Source organism: Microcaecilia unicolor, chromosome 2, assembly GCF_901765095.1.
Source record: "Microcaecilia unicolor chromosome 2, aMicUni1.1, whole genome shotgun sequence".
NCBI lineage: Eukaryota > Metazoa > Chordata > Amphibia > Gymnophiona > Siphonopidae > Microcaecilia > Microcaecilia unicolor.
Genome location: NC_044032.1, coordinates 182,343,905 through 182,366,205, shown reverse-complemented (window position 1 = coordinate 182,366,205; position 22,301 = coordinate 182,343,905). Strand labels below are relative to the sequence as shown.

Sequence of the window (22,301 nt, the reverse complement as noted above, 5' to 3'; positions counted from 1 at the left end):
CTATGAGCATAATTGCAAAATTTAATGCATTTTAAGAAGACAAATGGTAGCATATAGGACAGAGAGTTTGTTTTGGATTCATCATGACATAAGAGGGCTTCTTTTTACTGATGTTGCCTGAGCTAGAAATGCTGGAAATTGGCTGAGAAAGAGGCTATCTTTGTGCTTTAAGTTTTTATCCTCTCCATCTGATTTTGGTGGGCACCTCTTATTCCTCCATTAGAAGACAGGCTACTCTGATGTTGTTGTTCACATCTAGATCTCATGAATCCCCTGAAGCAGGCATTTCATTGAAACATGTCAGACATTTGAAATTTGGTGAACATAAATGCAACAGATTTATAGCGGACATTTAACATTTTTTAGGTTTTTCGGCAAACCATGTGATTGTGTGATTTATATATCTATATATCTCAGTTTATTCGATTAAAAGTTGGCACTTGTGATAATTATTTGATTACTTTTATCCTGATTGCTTTGTATGCTTGTTTGTTTGCAATTGGGTACCCTTTCTTTTCTAAATTGTGACAGTGAGTTACTATGAAAATATGACTATAAACCTAAACTGAAATCAGAAATCTAAATGAGCAATAAGAAGCTACCAAGCACTACATATGAACCTGAGATTGGAGGTATAGCTTAGTGGTTAGAATAGTGACTGAGAACCAGGGAAGTCAGTTTTAAATCCTGCTACTGCTCATTGTGACCTCGGGCAAGTAACTTAACCTTGTATTATCTCAAGCAAACAACTTAGGGGGCCCTTTTACTAAAGGGTACTGGAATTTGCTGTTAACACAGCTTAGTGCTCAAAAGTAGTGTGCACTAACAGCAAAATTAGTGTGCAAGTGTCTGGGGGCATTCCCAGTATGTTGGCTCTGAAGTAATGTGCTAACATTAAAATTAGCATGTGACTATTAGCATCTGGTTAGCATAGAGGCATTTAGTGCCCCTTATTTAGGGGGCGCTTCCGTGGTAATATCAAATTTGGCAGTTAGTATTTCCTGCGTGCTAATACCAAATCTTGGTTAGCTATTTCTCTGCCTAGTCACCCACTTGCACACCATACCTCTGGCACCCTGGTTAGTGTGTCAAAAGTGCAAAATTAGTGCAAAACCCAGTACCATGATTTTGTGTTAGCCACTTTCTGCATACTAATCGCTTAATGTGGTTTCTTGAAAGGGCCCTTATATTGTAAGCCTTCATATCTACTATACCTGAATGAAACTTGCTTTGAGCTACCACTGAAACAGCAGGATTAAATTAAACCCCCTTAACTACTTAAGAAAAGCCATTAACACAGAACAGAGGCAAGGTGACTTTGTTCCACTGAAATTAGCTGATGGAGCTTAACTGTATAAGGGGAAAAGATAGCAAATAAATCACTGAAAAAGGTAAATATTAAACAATAAAAAACAAAATTACCAGTACATGGCCTGCACCCAGAAAGTCAGTGAAATAATTTATTTATCCACCTCCCAGGGTTTTGGTGATTCAAAGAAATCATATAACTCAGTCTTGCAGTGTACAGTAATGGAACTGCGGTCGCTAAACGTTCTTACTATTGGTACTGATGACAGAAGTTGCTCGTAACTTGCATCAAGAACCATGAAACTTTTTCTTCCTCATATGTTTCAGTCAGTGCTGCTGAGTCCTGACCTGCAACAATCCTACAACTCTTGGTACTGATGGTGAGATGAGAACAAACTGATGCGACTACTTTTCATTTAACTTGGGATAAATGGCAAAGTTTGAACCTAGATATTTAAAAATTGAATGGATAATGCACCAATATTCTCTGAAAACATTACCAGATTTTACAAAAAGTGGCTGGATTATATCTTTTTTGACCCATTTGTAAAACTATATTTAAGGTAAAATATTTGCAGCAAAAGGGAAATAAATCATGACGTCTCACTAACACTTATGCAGATAAATTTGTTTTATTCAGGATTGTATAGAGCTGGAATTGTGGCCTGTGCCACATGCCCCTGGCTCCACCCACTGTGCCACAGCCAAATAGAAAAGACATTAGGCAGGAAGCAATTTTGGCACCGCTTCCCCAAGTGCCCTGTGTGGCCACAGCACTCACACAGCCCTTGGTGTGGCCCTGGTTTCATTTCCTGGTTATTTTCCCAATTGTTGTTTCAACACTCATTAAAAAAAAAAAATCACAAAACATATTCTGACATTGAAAGGTTTCTTACTGATGTGTTAATGTCTACCCAATCATAACTATGCAGCATACACACTTAAATAACTAAACACTCCAAAAACATAAGCAACAGTAGAAACGATGGAGGTGCTCAACACTGAAGGAATGAAACCGTATGGACAAGCGAACACAATGTTAACATTATTATACTATTTCATTTCCAACAAAAAGGAAACAATGTCAAAACAGACAAAACAAACCACACAAAAGACAATGCCGGTGCCCTTGATTTGCCACAGCCTAGGGTACTCACCCCCAGATTCTATATATCGTGCTAGTGTACTGCACCACAATCCAAGCGTACTCTATTTATTTATTGCATTTGTATCCCACATTTTCCCACCTATTTGCAGGCTCAATATGGCTTACAGAGTTTGGTTATGACATAATTATTCCATGATCTCAGATACAATTAGTAATGTACAAAGATTAAGTAAGGGAAGCGAGAAGGAAGGTGTTAGGCAGGATAGAAGGTGGACTTTATAAACTGGGTGGATTGGTGAGGTATTTTGAAGGTATGAAACAGTTTTGTAAGGCTATGGGTTCTCTTTGTAGGCTTTGTTGAAGAGATGTGTCTTCAAGGATTTGCGGAAGTTAGTTATTTCATCAATCGCTTTCAGGGCTGTTGGTAATGCATTCCACAACTGCGTGCTCATGTAAGAGAAGGTGGTGGCGTGTATTTGCTTGTATTTTAGTCCTTTACAGTTGGGGAAGTGCAGATTGAGAAATTTGCGGGATGATCTTATGGCATTTCTGGGAGGCAAGTCCACAAGGTTTAGCATGTAGATTGGGGCGTCTGCATGAATTATTTTGTGTACAATCGTGCAGATCTTGAACGCAACGCGTTCCTTGAGTGGGAGCCAGTGAAGTTTCTCTCTTAGGGGTTTTGCACTTTCATGTTTAGTTTTTCCAAATTTGAGTCTGGCGGCAGTGTTCTGGGCTGTTTGGAGTTTTTTGATAGTCTATAACAACTTGTGTAACTTAATTGGCTTAACAAGCTAATTAGCGTTAATAGCACTTAACGAGGAATAATGAGCACTAATTAGCAATAATTAGAATTTAATGCACAACTCACTAATGGACCGATGATCAGAAGCAAACATGGGTGCTAGAAGCCAATAACGCCATACTAGCACCTGTGTTTGCGCCTGCCCGATGATCAGAGATGTTGAGCGCGTGTAATAACGCATTTGCTGGCTCTGAATGCTAACTGCATGCAAACAAGGGTCTCCCGCATTCATCTCTCATGATCAGTGGGCACCGCACCAAACAAGGGCGCAAACCTTATGCCAACTAGGAGCTGGTGTTAAGGTTTGCCAGCGAGGGAGGAATGAGGGAGACCCACTGAAGAGGTTTGACAGGTCCGGGATTTTCTCCTGGACCTGTCAAACCTAAGGTCCCACCTCACCCCTAACACAAGATCTGGTGGTCCGGTGGCCCTCCAGGCTCCCCCCCTCAAAGCACGCAAAAAGCCCTGGTGGTCCAGTGGGATCGCTATCTAACTGCTCCCTCCCCCTGGCATCCTACCTCGTGATCGTGGTAGCAGGGAGGAACTAGCACTCCCTCCCTCCTCCCAAAATGGCGGCGTCCCACCCTGCCAGGTGCATCCACCAGGGTGTTTTTGTTCGGTGGGGGGGGGGGGGGGGGGGGGGGGGGGGGAGGGAGCTAGCAGTCCCACTGGACCACCAGGGTTTTTATGGTTTGAGGGTGGGGGGCCTAGAGGTCCACCAGACCTCCAGATGTTGTGTTTGGGGGGGGAGTGGGGCTTAGGTTTGACAGGTCTGGGAAAAAATTCTAGACCTGTCAAACCTTGACAGATCCGGGCTTTTGACAGCCTGGACCTGTCAAACAACTTCTGTGGGAGGATTGTGCCTTGGGTGAGTGCCCAAGCACAATCCTCCTGTGAGTACCCCTATGATCAGAGTCGTACCTCTATGATCAGAGCTAATAGCGCACATAAATTTGCATGCTATTAGCTTTGATCATAGGGGCATTATAGCCCTGCGCTGTTCCAGCGCTATTTTTAGAGCGCTGTTTGGAACAGTGCAGGGCTTCTGATCACTGGCCCATAAGCATATTCTGTAATGCACAGCACCTAAATTCTAATGTGTGCAATCAAAAAAGGGCATGGTTATGGATGGGGAAATGAGCATTTTGTGGGCATTCCAAAATTTACATGCATTGTTACAGAATATGCCCCTCTGCAACTAGATCTACTCACTGGTATTTATGCCACATTTCCCTTGGTGTAAATGGATGCGCATAATTTAAAGCACTGTGATATCAACTAGGCGTATTCTATATACCACGCCTAAATCTAGGCACCACTTATAGAATACACTTAATCCACATGGAGTTTTCAGGCACCATATATAGAATCTGGCCGTTACTGTCTTTTGTGTAGACTGTCACTGAGGAGTAACACTAATAATACTGTGTCAGGGGAAGAGTGATTTTATAACAGGTATGCACACACTTTCCTTTGAAAATTACCCTATGGAAAATATCTAGAATGCACAAATTTCTCAGTTTATTTTACGCACATATATTTTATAAAGTATGCATGTAAAGGCTAAACCATTTCAAGCCTGCTCCCTGAGAATGCCTCCACACAAGCCTGCTTATTCCATGTACATATAAGTTGTACACACATAAGTTTACATACAGGCAGGGCAATCCTACAACTTGGCGCCACCAGTTACTCGCCACTTATCGGCACTAGAGGTGCCAAAATTTGCAGGTACGCATGTAAGTGCAGTAGGTGCCATTCTTTAAGGTAGTGCGCATATGCTATAGAGCATAACTGCAAGGGGGCAATGCATGGGCATGTCTCCATCATATGTGCATAACTTATACAATACTGTAAGTTATGCACTGTGCATGGCATACTTAGGTGCATCCTTTTATGTCTGTCATAGAGCTGGCATAAATGGTCATGCCTAAATTTCGGCATGTCCATTTGGGTTTATGCTAGCATTCTATAACAGCATCTTGGAGTGTAGATGCTGTTATAAAACTGGTACTCTGTGTGGTATTGCCAGTTAAGTTTATAAAAGGTAATTTCTACAGATAAAAGACTATTGTACTTTTGGAGATGCCTTTTAATATTTTGACCACAGAGGACAATTTTCAGAGGCATCTGCCCAGATACATACTTATTTACTCAAGTCGAATGCTAAGTTTTCAAACTGCCCCCTTTCCTAAATGTGGCAAAAACCATGTAGTGTGTCTCACAACGTGTACACTTTTAGCTGCATATAGGGGAACCATTTCTGGGGGTGGGGTTTATTGGGTTTGATCAGAAAATAAAGCACATAAATTATATTTTCAAATCTATGTGCATTATTTTGCACATAAATTTTACCTTCACATAAAGTAGCTGCAAGAGTCAGTGGGCCACTCTGCATATCTTAGGAAATTTTCAAAGAAAAGGCATGCATGTGACTATACACCTGGGCAGAAAGTTTTAAAACTGCCTCAGTAATGTACCAAAAATGTTAACGCATTTGGTGACCATCCTGAAGGTCTCTTAGGTTATTAGAACTTCAAAAATCTTTATAGTTTCAATTGTGCCTTTAAAATAGCACACCTTACAAACAAGTGGCATGTACAAATGTTTCTCATCAAAATGTTTTCCTTTTTTTTTATTGGTCTAATAGCAGTAGAAAGTTAAGGCATCCTAAGCTCTGTTTCTGCTGGTGAAAGTAATATGTCACTCATTCTACTGCTGTCCAAGACATATGGCAAGCATTTCAAATCCGTTTTCAGGCAGTAAAACAGGAGATGCAATTTAGAGGAAAAACTCCTGCAGCTCTCTTTCTTCTGTATCTATTTTAATCAATGAATTCTTCATTCTTCCATTGATGACATTACACCTGGGGGTGGGGGAGAAGAAAGAAAATGGCTTTTAATAATCTTACCCATCACAGGTATAAAACAGTTTAGGAAATAGAGCAAACAGAATCATAGTTGCTAACTGGAAGTAAGAATGCACCCAGGTCAATATTCAAAAACACTTAAGGGGGAAGTCATTAACCTGGGCTACCACAATTAGTCCCTGTGCTAAAACAGCATGATTTGTGGTAAAATAACTCATGTTGTTAACTTTTCCCTTAGCTGGATAACATCCAGATAAGTGCTGCCGAGTGAGATATTCAGCAGCACTAGTGCCTTTCTGAATGTCCTTGCAGAGTGGATAGTGCTGGAGCAGAGTGTGGATGGTTTTGGAACTTATCCAGATAATGACAATATTCAGTCTGCTATCCAGCTAATTTATCTAGAAATCTAGAAAATTAGGAGAGATAAAAAGCTGTCCTAAATTATCTGAATGAGTTATCTGGATAGTAGTTTGAATCTGCCACTATCCGGATAAGTTTCAGTGTTGCCAACGTTATCCAGATATTCAGTGCCGCCCACAATCTGAATAGCAGTACTTACTGTCCAGATACTTTTGACCAATGCAGCTGACATTTAAAAAAAAAGGCACTGATCACAGCGATTAAATATTGACCCAATAATCTATAGCATTTAAGCATGACTGAGGAAATATAAACGTTTTCTGCTGTTTGGATACCAACTTTTTCTTTTGTACAAATTTGAAAAAAACATTTCACTCAAATTTGTGCCTTGCGAACAAAATTAGAGGCTCGTGATAATATTCCATACGTTGTCTCATTCTCTGCTCACCTGGTATTGTGTTGAAATGAACTTATCAAAATAGTTATCACATATTTGTTATTAGAGTATGCAATTTATTTTGGATTTTACTGTACAGTACTGAGTTTTAGTCGTGGTTTTTTTTTTAATGCTGAATTATTTGATATGAACTAAAATGATTCAGTCAATATACAAAGGGAGCTATATGTTTAGCAACCACCACTAAAAGTATAAGTCCTCTATCTGTGGATTTTCAGTGGCACTATCCAGACAGCACCACTGAAAATCTCTATAACCACTATGGGGCACAGTTAGGTCAGAGCAAGGGTGGAAAAGTCAGCTATAGGGATAGCAGCAGTATTCAACACTATCCACATAGCTAAGTGGTTTAATGTATGCCAGAGAAAAGCTTCCCTAATTTAAACCACTAAGCAGCAATATTCAGCCACTACACTTATAGCTATAGCCATAGCCAGTGGTGGATATATTCAGTGTTGCAGCCAGTGTTTAAAAATTACAGTCACTACTGCCACTGAATATTGAGCTGAATAAAACTACAATTCAAATGCTCTTTTATCAATCCAGGTGCAACTCATAAAAGTATCCAAAATCTTTGTAGATTGATTTTTTTTTTTTTTTTTTAGTTTACAGCTTTGTTGGCCCACTATGTATTTCAAGGTTTTATCTTCAATTTCTGTGCAAGATCCTTAATGTCATTCAACATTCTAGCTATACTGGAATTAATATAATAAAACAGTGTTAGAAAACAATCTAAGAATATACTATGTACTCAGACATAAGTGTTACCACTTATAGTAAATTTAGGGAGACTTTGCTGAGGGCCTGAAAGCCATCAACATAGTCGATCCACTAAACTATACTTCTGCTATCCATGATTTGGAGTTTTGCTAGGTAAGGGGCCCTTTTACTAAGCCGCGTAAGCATCTACGTGCGCCCAACGGGTGCCAAAATGGAGTTACTGCACGGCTCCTGCGTGGCTCTTGCAGTAATTTCACTTTTGGCACGCATCCGATACTCACGGCAAAAAAAGAATTTTTATTTCCGGCCGTGCGTATCGGGCACGCGCCAAGTGGCATTTGGCGCATGTAGGTCATTACCGCCTGGTTACCGGGTGAGACTTTACCGCTAGGTCAATGGCTGGCGGTAAGGTCGCAGATCCAAAATGGATGCCCGGCAATTTGATTTTGTCGCACGTCCATTTTCGGCAAAAATAAAAAAAAAAGGCCTTTTTACAGGCGAACTGAAAAATGGATTGGTGCGCACCCAAAACCCATGCCTCCACTACCGCAAGCCATTTTTCAGTGAACCTTAGTGAAAGGACCCCTAAGCTACAACAGATAATCCAGGCATGAATTTGGCATGGGTCATGGTGAAGGCGGCAAGGGAATACTGAGGGAGCTTTCTGACTGCCTGAGAGTATTTCATGGCCTACTTATGACTCACTACCTTCATGAAAAGAAATTTGCTATTGGATAGCCATTTCCAATCTCAGAACTTTCAGATTCCTTTCAGTAAGTCAAATCAAATCAAATTAAATTAGAGCAGGGTTCAGTGCAGTTTACAATAGATAGATCATAGAAACATTACAGTGCACACAGAATCGACAAGGCACAGAGATGATATGGTAGTTAGCAGGCCAGATGTGATGCCGTAAAGAATTTGATAGATGAAGCATGGGGCCTTGAAGCTATTTTTTCAGTAACTGGTAGCCAGTGTAGTTTGGCCAGGAAGGGTACACCACCCATAACCATTTCTGAATGTTAAAGTAATTTGATTTTTACTTTTACATATGGTATTGGGAACAGTTGTATGTAGCTAACAAGAGGAATGTTTTCATGGTTTGGACTTACGATTATAGCCATACACAGAGCCTTATCAATACTCTTTTTACTTCATGGATGTGAATAGCTGATTTGACCGTTTGGGTACCACTATATTAGTCTATTATGTATTTTAGTTTCTTGAGGCAACTGTCACACCCTGCAGAGTTTATGATTCAAATTTGAGGCCCTGAATTCTTGTTTGGCAAAAGTTAAGATCAGAATTGTTATACCTGGTCAGATCAAGGCTCTCCTGCAATTCAGCATCCCCGTCGAAGATAATAGGAAGCAAAGTGCATATATGGGAAAGTGTATAAGGAGTAGGACATATATAAGTTTTATCCATTTCCTAATCATACCCTTACATTTTTCTATCAGTCCTGGTTTCCAGATACACCAAACCCGATTTAATCTAGCATGTCAATGGGTTAACTGGTACTCCAGGGAAGTCTAGAGGCCCCCCTCTGAACTTCCTGCAGACCATAGGGTGGGAGCCATCCAAAGAAAAAGACAGTGGTCTGCCTCCAATGGTGTGGCTGTGAGAGATCATACTATTGTGCTATTAGAATAGCAGCAGCAGCAGCATCCTGGCACCCTGTGTACATCTTATGGTAATGAGTTTCAAGGGTTAACCAGGTATTATGTGAAGAGGACAGCATTTTATGGAAAATCAGTGGAATCTACTTAAAGCATTTCATTGCTATTTTTAAAAATCTCTTAATAAAGTATATATATCAAATGAATCTATCAAGATTAATTATCAGGTATACAGTTCATAAGCTATCATAATGCACTTCGCATGCAATGAGGCAAAAAGCACATAAATTAATTTGCAATCTAAGTTTCAGAAGTTAGGCAATTGAGTAGAGATCAAAGACTGGGAAATTAACTAGTACTTCAAAGTTTAGATGGAAAGTCTTTGAAACAAAAAGTTGTAAATCGGAGGCTCTGTAGGTCAAAGGGATAGTTTATAGTTTATTAATATTTGATAAACCGCTCTAACAGACTGAGCAGAGCAGAACAGTGTACAATATACATTAACTTTAGAAAAGGAAAGGCACTCCATTTAAGATAGGAAAGCAATGAAATCACACCAGGGGCTAAGAGAGAGAAACCTGTCTGGCAGCCCAAATCACACTCCACCCCTACTGTCATTCAACAACCAGAAACATTTTCCTCTGCAACTTAGCAAAAATCCACCCCCTTGGGCTGGATCCTTTACCACCCACAACACCTCAGAATCCTCCTCTCAGTAACTCTGGAGAGTTCTCATATGTTCCTTAGTAATCCCCATTATAAAGTATATAAAGAGAAAGAAGAGAAACATTCAGAAATGGGTTCTTTTGTCCTCAGGAGGGTAAAAGAGCCAAATTCCTATTAGCAACTGTTGTAAAAGCAGATATTTTGGAGACATTCAGCACAAAAAAAATCACTGTGGCCTGACCCCCCCCCCCCCCCCCCGATATTTGAAACATGCAGATAGAGGAGTCACCACAGACCATGTGAACTTTCTCCACTTCATTCTTATACATACATGCCTTTTATTAGCCAATGAGTGTTTTTCACCTGTATATATGGCTGAGGCTGGCATAAGTCCAGGTCAGAGTTCTGCAGCTACACAGCTCTCCTTGCTTCCTTTAGGAGTGGTTCTTTGGCTAACTTCCTTGTGCTCCTTGGAGTAGAGGAGTAGCCTAGTGGTTAGTGCAATGGACTTTGATCCTGGGGAACTGGGTTCGATTCCCACTACAGCTCCTTGTGACTCTGGGCAAGTCACCTAACCCTCCATTGCCCCAGGTACAAATAAGTACCTGTATATACTATGGAAACCGTTTTGAATGCAGTTGCAAAAAAGAAAAAAAACACCCCAAAACACAGTCCCTTTCCCTTTGGGCTTCCAGTTAAATCAGAACCAGGGCTGAGACTTACCATCAAGAGCCTAAGAAATAGAGGATGTATGGAGGAAGTAGATAATCAAGATGCAGAGACATGAAAAGGAAGGTAGGGGGAGCCAGAAAAAGGAGGAACCATAGAAAGGGAATGGGACTTGATATACAGCCTTTCTGTGGGGGTTTTTTTTGCAACTACATTCAAAGCGGTTTACGTAGTATATACGGGTACTTATTTGTACCAGGGGCAATGGAGGGTTAAGTGACTTGCCCGGAGTCACAAGGAGCTGCTGTGGGAATCAAACCCAGTTCCCCAGGATCAGAATCTGTTGAACTAACCACTAGGCTACTCCTAGAAGAGTCAGAAGAAGCAAAAAAACAGAGTAGAAAGAACAGCATGATGTGGTGCAAAAAATGTTTTCTTTGGGTCTACCTTAATAATAGTTTATGGACTTTTCTTCAAGGAATTTGTTCAAACCTACATTAACTGCTTCTACCTCATCCTCCCCTAACAAATTCCAGAGTTAACTATGCACTGAGTAAAAAATAAAATAAAATAAACTTATGTGATTTGTTTTAAATGTACTGTTTAGTAACTTGATTTTTTTAAATCCCCTAGTCTTTGTACTTTTTGAAAAAATAAATAATTGATTTGCAATTTACTCCTTCCACTCCACTTATGATTTTATAGACCTCTTATCATATCTCACCCCAGCCATTTCTTCTTCAAGCTGAACCTTTCTCTGTACCTTTTCACATTCTGCTGTTTTTTGAGATGCTATTTTGCTTGCTTGCCTGCTGCTGCACACTAATCAGAAAATCTCAAGGTATTGTCTAGTATAACCCTAGATCTTTTCCTGGGTGGTGACTTCTAATGTGGAATCCAGCATTGAGTAACTATGATTTGGGTTATTCTTCCCTTTGTGCATCACTTTGTCTGTTCAAGTTCATTTGCCATTTGGATGCCCAGTCTCCCAAGTCCTTCCTATTCCCTTTTATTCTTCCATCATAAATTCCAGAGCTCCCAACTGGTCTCTCTCACTCTTACCACCAGTATATCCCATCTACCCATCCACACCAACTTCTAAGCTCTATAATATCCTATATAATAATTTGCACCTCCAACGTTCCATGTCTGGCTGCCTGGGTTCGTAACATCTCCTGATGTCAGCCAGCCTTCAGCGTTCCATTCCCCCTCACTGTCCCGCCCTCGCGTCAAGACATAATGATGTCAGAGGGCGGAACTGTGAGAGGGAAGGGAACGCTGGAGGCGAACTGACGTCAGGAGGGATGTTATGAATGGAACCGAAGCCAGTGCCAGCCAGCCAGCCAGCCAGAGAATGTTCAGGTACAAATTGAGGGGAGGAGAGAATCGCGGGACACCGAGGGGAGGGAGGAAGGAAGGGAACGGGAGGGCAGGGCAGAGGAGAATTGATGGACATGGATGGGATGGGAGCACAGTAGAGGAGAGAATCATGGGACACATGTGGGAGGGCAGGGAAGAGGAGAATCGCTGAACATGGAGGGGAGGAGAGGGAAGAATTGCTGGACATGGAGGGGAGGGCAGGGGAGAGAGAAAAAAAAAAGCTTACATGTCAGTCTTCCTAGGGCCTGTTTCATTGTTGAGGAAACGGGCATGGTTCCACTAGTATTCCATATTATAATGCCTTTGTATCACTCATGGCGCGACTGCACCTTGAATACTGTATGTAATTTTGGCCACCACATTTCAAAAACATATAGCGGAATTAGAAAAGGTACAGAGAAGGGCAATTAAAATGATAAAGGGGATGGGATGACTTCCCTATGAAGAAAGACTAAACAGCTAAGGCTCTTCAGCCTGGAGAAGAGATGGCTGAGGGGAATATGATAGAGGTCTATAAAATACAGAGTGGAGTGGAATGAGTAGATGTGAATAAACACTATAACTCTTTACTGTGGAAAAGGTCCAGCAGGAGACCAAGGAGAAATGGAGAATTTGTGTCAGTCATATAAAGAAGAATTATTAAATTCTTCTTTTAATGAGAGCTGTAATATTATTTGTTATCTATAATTGTGAACCAGAATGTACTATACAGGACCTTGAGAAACAAAGCATATGGGAGGAAATGTGTATGTTAGCCTAGCCAAAGAAGATAAGATAGACTGTAAATGTTGCAAGCAATGTGTGAGAAAGAGAGAAGTATACTGTTCACCAAATTTGTAACCAAAAAGACAAAAAGAATGGGGAAAGACAAATCAATTTCCAACACAAGGGCACATGTTTATTAAAATGTACAATAATTGTATGGACTAGACGCAGACCTGCATTTCAGTGCTGAAAGCGCCTGCTTCAGGAGTCACACAATTTAATTCAATGGACAATTCAACAATGAGAATGCAGCAATCTTCTAAAACGATTGTTAATAACACCATCAAAGAATTCTAGTATTGGAACAGCGCATTGAAGTGACAGCGTCAGCACAGGAAATCTTTGATGGTGTTATACTGACAATCGTTTTAGTGGACTGCTGAATTCTTATTGTTGAATTGTCCATTGAATTAAATTTTTTTTGTGCTGAGGGCGTGTCTAAGGCGGAGAGTGGGCGCAGCTATGCTAATTGGTTAGCATGTGGGCATTGCTATGTGCTGATTAGTGCAGGATTAGTGCATGAGCCCTTACTACCTACCATTGGTAAGTGCTCACTTGCTAATGGCCATGCACTAATGGGAAAATTAGCGAGTGGCCATTAATGCAGAAATGTTAAAAATCAGACATCTACTGGCAGTAGTAAAAGTAGCCACAATGTGTGAGAAAGACCCAGGTTTGGCCTAGCGCAGGCCAGTTTTAGCACTACTTAGTAAAAGGGCCTCTTAGTCTTCTATTATGTCATGCACAAAACTTAGGGACTCTTTTACTAAGCTGCGGTAAAAAGTGGCCTTAACATGCCCTTGCACAGGCTTTTCCTGTGTGCTAAAGTAATTTTTACTGCAGCTGTAAAAATGGCCTTTTTCTAATTTTTCTATTAATGGTCATGTGCTAATGCTGCCATTAGCATGCAGCCATTAAAAATAAAATTAGTATGTGTGCACTTACCGCCATTCACTTTGTAGGTGGTAAGGGCCCACGCAATATTCCTATGCTAACCAGTTACCGTATGGTAATGTAGCTGTGCTTATTAGTGCAGGAATGCTCACTCTCTGCCCCCCAGACATGCTCCTTCAAAATGTTAAAATATTTTTTAGCGCACACACATTTGGCACTTACTGCAGGACGCCTGAGCGCATCCTGCCATATGTCATTTTAAGCTGCACTAGGCATGTGTTAGCACCTAATGCAGCTTAATGTAAGGGCCCCTTAGATTGTAGATCCTACTGTAACTTAATGTAGTTCACCTTGAGCTACTGGTGAAAAAGGCAAATCTCATCCCATTATACAACACATTACATATCATCTGCCATTTTGATTCCCACTTCTCTAATCTGACAAGGCTCTTCAGCAGTTCCTCAGAATTTGCTTGGGCTTTAAATATTTTGAATATTTTTGCCTTATCTGCAAATTTGCTCATTTCACTTTTTCCTCTCTTTTCTACATCAGTGTTAAATAGCACCAGGCCCAACACCGCTCCCTGAGGCACTCCATTACTTTTCTTTTTCCATTGGGAAAACTGAAAAAGTCTTTCCTTTTTGCCTGCTAATTTTTAACTAGTAGTTCATCCACATTGACTTTTTAATTTCCCAAAGAGTCTCTCATAAGGAACTTAGCAAATGTCTTATAAAAATCCAAATATACTATATTGACTGGTTTATCCATGTGCTTACTTCTGCCTTACACCCAGTGCTTTTTTTGCAGAAAGGTACCGATACTCATTATGGGCGGGGTTATCACATATGGTTCCACCCTTATGATAGCCACACCCCTTATACCAGCCATAGCACATATAAACAGACATCATTGAAAATATTATACTAGTATAGGAGAAAAATACACCGTGATTTTTTTTCATTATAAATAATTTCTGTAAGCTGTTACAGCTCCAGTATACCCAGTGCAAAATAAGACAGCAGATGTAAATTCTCAAATTGGACATATTCCAAACACTAAAATGAAAATAAAATGATTTTTTTCTACCTTTGTTGTCTGGTGACTTTGTTTTCTATCCATATTGGTCCCAGTCTCTGATTCTGCTGCTATACTACTACTACTATAAATCATTACTGTAGCGCTACCAGTCGTACGCAGCACTTTACAACTGAACATGAAGAAAAGACAGTCCCTGCTCAAAAAGAGCTTACAATCTAACTGTTCTCTTAACTCCATTTCCAGGGCTTCCTTTCCATTTATTTCTTTACTTTCCTCCTTTCTTCTTCATTTCCTGCCCTACATCCATAAGTAAAAGCTGGGTCCTCCTCCGTGGAATTGACTGGAGGAGGTATAACGTGGATCCAGCTTTTACCTATTTTCTCCATCCATGTGCAGTTTTTCTCCTCTCTTCCCTTTCCCTCATCTCCATCCATGTGCATCTTCTTTTTTTCTTTCCTCCCCTCCATTCATGTCCAGCACTTCTACTCTCTCCTCCCCTCCCCTCCATCCATGTCCAGAATTTCTCCTCTCTCTTCCCTCCCCTGTATCCATATAAAGCAATAATTCTCTCCCCCCTCTCCTCCATCCAAGTCCAGCATTTCTCCTCTCTCCCCGCCAACCCCTCCATCCATCCATGTCCAGCAATTCTCCTCTATCTCCTGCTCTCCTCTCCATCAATTTCCAGAATTTCTCCTCTCTCCCCTGCCCTCCCCTCCCATCCACGTGCATCTCCTTCCTGTCTTCCCTCCCCTCCATCCATGTCCAGCATGTCTCCTCTCTCCTCTGCCCTCCCCTCCCATGTCCAGCGATTCTCCTCTATCCCGTCTTCCCCTGCCATCCATGTCCAGCGATTCTCCTCTCTCCCCTCCCCTCCTCTGTCATCCACGTCCAACGATTCTCCTCTCCTCTGCCCTCCCCTTCCATCCAAGTCCAGCGAATCTCTCTCCCCTGCCCTCCCCTCTCATCCATGTCCAGAGATTCTCCTCTGTCCCCTGCCCTGCCCTCCCATCCATGTCCAGTGATTCTCCTCTCTCCCCTCCCCTCCCCTCCCATCCATGTCCAGCATGTCTCCTCTCTCCTCTGCCCTCCCTTCCCATCCATGTCCAGCGATTCTCTCTTCCCTGCCTTCCCTTCTTATCCATGTCCAGCATTTCTCTCTTCCCTGCCTTCCCCTCTCATCCATGTCCAGCGATTCTCCTCTCTCCCCTGCCCTCCCCTCCTATCCATGTTCAGCATTTCTCTCTTCCCTGCCTTCCCCTCTCATCCATGTCCAGCGATTCTCCTCTTTCCCCTGCCCTCCCCTCCTATCCATGTCCAGCAATTCTCTCTTCCCTGCCCTCCCTTCCATGTCCAGCGATTCTCCTCTCTCCCCTGTCCTCCCCTCCCTTCCATGTCCAGCGATTCTCTTTTGTCCCATATCCTCCCCTCCCTTCCATGTCCACTGACTCGCCCCAGCCTCCACCTTCCCCCCGAGATCGTTCAAACCCCAGCCCCACCTGCCCACCCTCAGCTCCCCGACTTTCCGTTCGTGCACCCGTGCTCCCTGCGTTGAAATATTTTGTTTACCTGAAGTTGCGGCAGTGAAAGCAGCAGGCAGGCAGGCTCGCATCCTCATCGCTTCCCTTCCCTCTTAGCATGTCCCGCCCACATGGAAAGGAAGTTACGTCAGAGGAAGGTGGGATGCTGAGAGGGAAGGGAAGCAACAAGGAGGCGAGTCTGCCTGCCTGCTGCTTTCACTGCTGGTTCGCTGCGACTTGGGGAAACAAAATATTTCAATGCAGGGAGCACGGGTGCACGAATGGAAGGGAGCGGGCAGGTGAGCGGACCTCAGAAAAAAGGTGCCTGTACGCTGTACCGGTGCGTACCGGCACAAAAAAAGCACTGCTTACTCCTGTCTTCAAACAATTCTGATAAATTACTTAGGCATGACCTCTCTTGCTCACACTGTCAACCAAAACGGAATGCAGATTATTAGAGGCAACAAGTCTTTCTGGTGCTTGGGGACAGAAAACATACTTTGATATGGATAGAGAAAAATAACATGGAATGTAAAATTTAAATAACAACAGGGAATTAAATCACACTTAATCTACCAGCATCGACACATACCATGCATAGTTATGCAGCTGGTCCTCAATCAGTGCAATAGAAGAGAGATTGGTGCAATAGGTACTAGCCCCCTGGAGAAGAACAACATGCATAAGAAATAGGTAAAACAACATGCAACAAGTCACTGCATGCAGTGGTTCATGAAATCAAGCATGTGGTCAGTGGTTACAGCATTCTGGTGGGTTTTACTTTGGTGGTGGAGGAGTGAAGGTGAGAAGTAAAAAGTGTCCATACATGCTAACATAACCTGAGATTCATTTGAGAATGACACAGTCCTTCTAGCTACTGGGAGACAATGATTACAGCTGAGAGACAGAAAATGCAAATGTGGCAGTCTGGCACTATTTTACCTTAGTATACACAACACATGCACACTCATCTCATGAAGAGGTAGTCGGTGGCCTACAAAATGAGTAATGTGACAAAGTGGAGTCTCCCCTTCCACATTCTCCCTCTTTGCTTCTCTTCCAGTGCCCCGTACCATCCCTCTTCCCCTTATATCTACTTTTTTCCTTCTCATCCTTTTCTCTGCCGCAGAGGCGATTATCAACTAAACTTACCTCTCTCACTGGCAGCAGAGGTTCCATTTTGACAGCATGGCCTAAGCGCCTACCAGCTGTGAAAAGTCTGTAGCAACTGAATCTGCTTCTTCACTAGCTGAGCAAAAAGCTTAAATTCTTTCTACTCTTTTCTCACCCTACTCCTGAAATGTTTTAATGTATTCTGAAAGCAGTTCTTACATGAGGAGTTGCCCCCTTTTCCTTCTGGATCCACTGAATGTTTTAATTAAAAAAATGCAAATAGCTTCTTTCTAAAAAAAAAAAAAAAATGAAGTCTGTCATGGCTACTAGTAGTTAGCTCCTACACAGATCCTTGCTGAGACCCTAGTATATAGCTGTCACAGTATGGGATGGTTCCTACTGTTGCTCTGGGAATATAGCCCATACTGTATATGAGCATCCTTTTGTCCATGCATCAACTACCCATTCATGAGTGGTAAACAATCAATTTTGTATTCCACATAGAAGCATTACTCAGAGAGGGAGGTATGGGGGCTACATCTTATTTTCATCTAATAACCATACTTGTTGTGGAGCTTATTTTCTTGCATTACAATAAAGGCTGCTTTTACTAAGCAGCGGTAAACCCAATGCGGGTTTACCACTCGCTATACAGAAAGTACCACTGGGCTACCGCAGCAGCCCAGTGGTACTACCCACCCCTATTGCGCCGTCATTTCCGGCACTACAAACATTTATTTATTTATTTATTTATTTATTTATTTTTGTAGCGTTGGAATGTACCTGGCAGTAATTGAGCAGTGCCGAACACTGCTGGTTACCGCCGGACTCCCCCCCCCCCCCCCAAAATGGCCACGCGGCAAGTGCTTTACTTGCTGGCCAGCCATTTCCTGTCGGAAAGCGAGACTTCCCACCAGTGCCGGCCCCCCCTTTGGCCACAGCTTGGTAAAAGGGACCCTCAAGGGAATACCAAGCCTGTAACCTCAAATAAATCTCCTCTAAGACTTGGAACAATATTTTGTTCCGCCTTACACAGTTTTTAACTTTTTTGTTTCTGCAGAACAAAACTAGATGAGGGTAATCACATATTTTTTTATTGTTCTGTGATTACAAGCACCAATCACAAACATTAAGCATTATTTATTATACAGTGTCTTATATTCTGCATTATTTCAATGTCTTATATTCTGCATTATTTCAATTAGATTCAATTTCCCTATTTGTCAGAAGCAAAATAAAACAAGAAAACACAAATCTTCATTTCATCAGCTAGATTAACTCTGGAAGAAGCACAGCTGTGTCAGGCTTCATAAACTGAGCAAATATAGAATGAAAATAAGGAACGGGGCTTTGTAACCAGGACCATGGTCTAGTTTTTGCACTAATTCAGAGGAATAGTTTAAGGCAGGGCTCAACAAATCCTGGGTGCCAGGATGCCATGGCGCCTAGAAATTGCACCCTTGCATCCAGGATTTCATACTCCCGAAAGCTTTTTTTTTACCCCCTGTTTGCAGCACTGCCTCTGAAACGGCTTTTCTGGCTGTGTACAACCAAGGGGCTCTCCACATTCTTGAGCCACGCTATGCAAGATGTTGAGGAAGTCTCGCAGTCCCGCAAGACTTCCAGAACTTCCTGCACAGTGCGGATCAAGTATGTGGATCATTGTGCAGAGCCAGGAAAGCTATTTTAGAGGCAGCGCTGCAAATAGGGAGGTAAAAGCTGGCGACTATGAGAGGGGGCGGGGGATATGAGAGAGCGACTGGCTGGAAGGGAGGCATGAGAGACTGGCTGGAGTGGGGGTGCATGAGAGACTAGCTGAAGGCTGGAAGGGGGGGGGGCATGAGAGAGATGTAGACACTGTGATAGGGACTCAGGCCATGGTGATATGTGAAACAAGGAGACAGTTGCCTCTGCTTCACCTATCAAGGCAGTGCTCAATTTGCAAAGGCATCTTGAGGAACTGATTTACTAAAGTTTCTTTGCCTAAGGATATAGAATAGGAAAAGAGCCTTAGTAAATCAGTTTCTGAAAGAGCTACTGCTGATCTGGCAGTGGATTCCCATCCTGTCCCCCCCCCCCCCCCCCACCAAGAAAAAATAAAATTCACTGCAATGTTGGAGGGGTGAGGAAGGAAAAGCGAGAGAGGTCTCAACTGCTGACTCCTAAGTTTTGGGGTTGGCTCCTAGATTTAATGAAAATTTGTCAAGGCCTGGTTTAAGGTATGCAGACTGTACTAGCAACAAATGTGATGTAGTTCCCAACAACTGTGCAAGGCTATTATTATGACATGGAAGCAAAAACACACTGTCCCACCAACCCCAATTATTTTTTGTTAGTTCTTAAAAAGCACTCACTGCCTTAGTCTTTGCTTTTGCCGAGGTCACTGGGTTTGCCTTGGGATCTGCAGCTTTCCTTCCTAGAGAGGTAAAAGGTAGAGTGGATGTCTTGCTTACATTATTCGTCTGACAGTTATTGTTGCTGTTCTGATTACCACTCAAAGACTCCATGATAGATCGAAAAGTCCCAAATGGTCTTTTAAGCGGTTCCCCTGCATCTCCACTGTTTGGCTGAACTTGCTGCGAGGCTTTACTACTAACATCTTTGTTCTTTTCTTGGCTTAGTTCAGGCTCAACCTGTTCCACCTGCACCACAGGTTCTTCAAAGGTGACTCGAAGCTTTAAGTTCTGAGAAGTCCTGCGCTTTGAAGATGGGGACTTAAGGGCACTCTTGGGGCTTGTAGCAGCTTTTTGGGCTGCGGCACTGTCAGCAGTAGATTGAGAAGCATCTCCAGCAATTTGGTTCCGAGACACACTGCCTGCCTGGTACTGGGCTTCAAAGTCTGGGTCACTGTTCTCTGAAGTAGGGGATGAGCTATGGCCATCTACTGATTTTGAAGCCCTGGTGCCGAAATGGAAGCGACGCCCTGCAGCTTCTAATGTGTGTTTCCTAATCATCAGCTGCAAACTCTCGGTGCTTTCCATGCTTTCAACAATTGGCTGTGGCCTGGGTTTCTCAGCTTTCCTGGTCGGAGTGTTCTTCTGGTCCTCAGAATTGTTAGAATCTGTGTCAGACTCGCTAAGGGACCTTTGCATGAGTTGCCTCAGCCGGACCAGTTTGAGCTCTCTTTTCTCAGGAGGCATCCTCTTTCCACTCCAAGATGATCCCTGACCCTCCAGGAACTCCAGCGACAACTTCTGTGGGCAAACATTCTCAGAAATCTCCTTCCCCAGCAGCTGGCGTAGGATTTTGTCCGAGTCCTCATCTTTTGCTTTGGGCCGCAGTCGACCAGGGGTTCCTGCACTACCAAGGGCTGGGACTCCATCCTGGATACTGCCTGGTTTATTTTTCTGCAAGGAAGTATCATCTGGATCACACAATTTCTGCTGATGTCCACCAGAACACGGTGATGAAGGAGAACTAAAGGCACAGAAAGAATAAAAGGTGTGAACAGTAAGTTTGCAAATCATTTTATACTTGGCAAGAGCGAGTCCCTTATTATGTGTGTAAACTAGGAGAACCTGCTATATCCAAACAGGATGACATGACAATTAGAATATTTTGTTTGTATGGTGACTTCCATGGAGAAATGTCCTAATTCTGATCTGCACTTGTTAGGGGGTGGCTGTATTTTTGTGGATGCAGAGCATGTTTTACATTTAACTCATAAGAACTGCTATACAGTGTCAGATTAAAGGTCAATAAGGGTGATATGTGCGATGTGTCAAACATGCAAGTGTCATCTGTCAGATATGTCCTCACTGAACAAAAGTTGAAAATCACCGTCCTGCAGCCCTGGCTCCAGCCTGCTGGCCTTGCCCTATCAAAATCTGTACAATTAAAAAAGCAGCCAAGAAGAACCAACCAGTGGTTGACCAGCCAAATGAAGCTTATTAAAAGCAACCTTAGATTTAAAAAAATGTGTTTATATGTTAATGAAAAGTCCAACATGTTTCAGCAAATAATTGCCTGCATCACGGGTGCATTAGGTCTTTAAAAAAAGGACATATGACACACCTAGAAACAATAAGAAAATCAAAACACAAACATACAATGAAACCCAGCCAGCACCTTGCTCCAGGAATATATAAAAACTAGTAAAAAAGGCCCATTTCTCAAAGAAATGAAACGTGCGCTAGCAAGATTTTCTTCGGAGTGTGTATGTTTGAGAGAGTGTGTGTGAGAGTGACTGTGAGAGAGTGGAGAATGAGAGTGTGTGCCAGGGTTCCCCCACTCCGTCCGAGTGCCAGGGTCATCCCCCTCCCTCCCTCCCTTCATCTGAGTTCCAGGGTCGTCGTCCCCTCCCTCTGAGTTCCAGGGTCACCTCCCCTCCCTCCCTCTGAGTTCCAGGGTCGTCCCCCCTCCCCTCCCTCCAAGTTCCAGGGTCCTCCCTCCCTCCGAGTTCCAGGGTCTTCCCCTCCCTCCCTCCCAGTTCCTGGGTCCCCCCTTCCAAGGTCCCACCCTCCTCCCTCTCTCCCTCCCACCGAGTTCCAGGGTCCCCCCTCCCTCCCAGTTCCACTGTCATCATCCCTCCCTTCCAGTTCCACGCCCCCTCCGTACAAATTTTAAAATTCAGACAGGTCTCTACCGAGGTGCTGGGGGGGGAGGTGCTAATCGCTGTCAACCTAACGACACACTGCTTCTCCTGTCCACCAGTGACAGGCAACGGCGGGGGGCTTACACAGCCACGGGCACTCACCAGGATAAACTTCGCCTCCTGGTGTTGTGTCTGTCCGTCATGCGTGTGACGTGGCGTTGGCGTACCCCTTCGCTCTCACTGCTCCGCCCTCGATGTCATCACGTTTTGACGCGAGGGTGGGGCAGAGAGAGATGGTGAGTTGGCTGGTTACACCCTTACGAGCTTATGAACCCTTCACTGAAGCCATGGAGTCAGCTTCAGAATGTTGAGGGTGCCTTTTATTATAGTAGATAAAGTTAATAGCATTAAATAGTACCAATCTCAAATAATGTATTCACTGGGGGAAGCTTGCTGAGATAAACAGATGCAAAATCTCA

General features: G+C 42.9%; 1 protein-coding gene across 4 annotated transcripts in view; it reads right to left on the bottom strand.

Annotated features, from left to right (window-relative positions):
* Positions 1-4,542: 4,542 nt before the first annotated feature.
* Positions 4,543-22,301, bottom strand: part of SNCAIP (synuclein alpha interacting protein) — a 340,141-nt gene continuing 322,382 nt past the window's right edge. For 3 of the 4 annotated variants that reach the window (XM_030193536.1, XM_030193539.1, XM_030193537.1), the window contains 3 exons: positions 19,643-20,705; positions 16,768-16,838; positions 4,543-6,087 (listed from right to left, as the gene is read on the bottom strand). In XM_030193536.1, coding sequence (XP_030049396.1) covers positions 6,003-6,087; positions 16,768-16,838; positions 19,643-20,705 — 1,219 coding nt within the window. In that variant the 3' untranslated portion in view covers positions 4,543-6,002. The remainder of the gene's footprint in view (positions 6,088-16,767; positions 16,839-19,642; positions 20,706-22,301) is intronic. The other variant, XM_030193538.1, reaches the window with a different exon arrangement.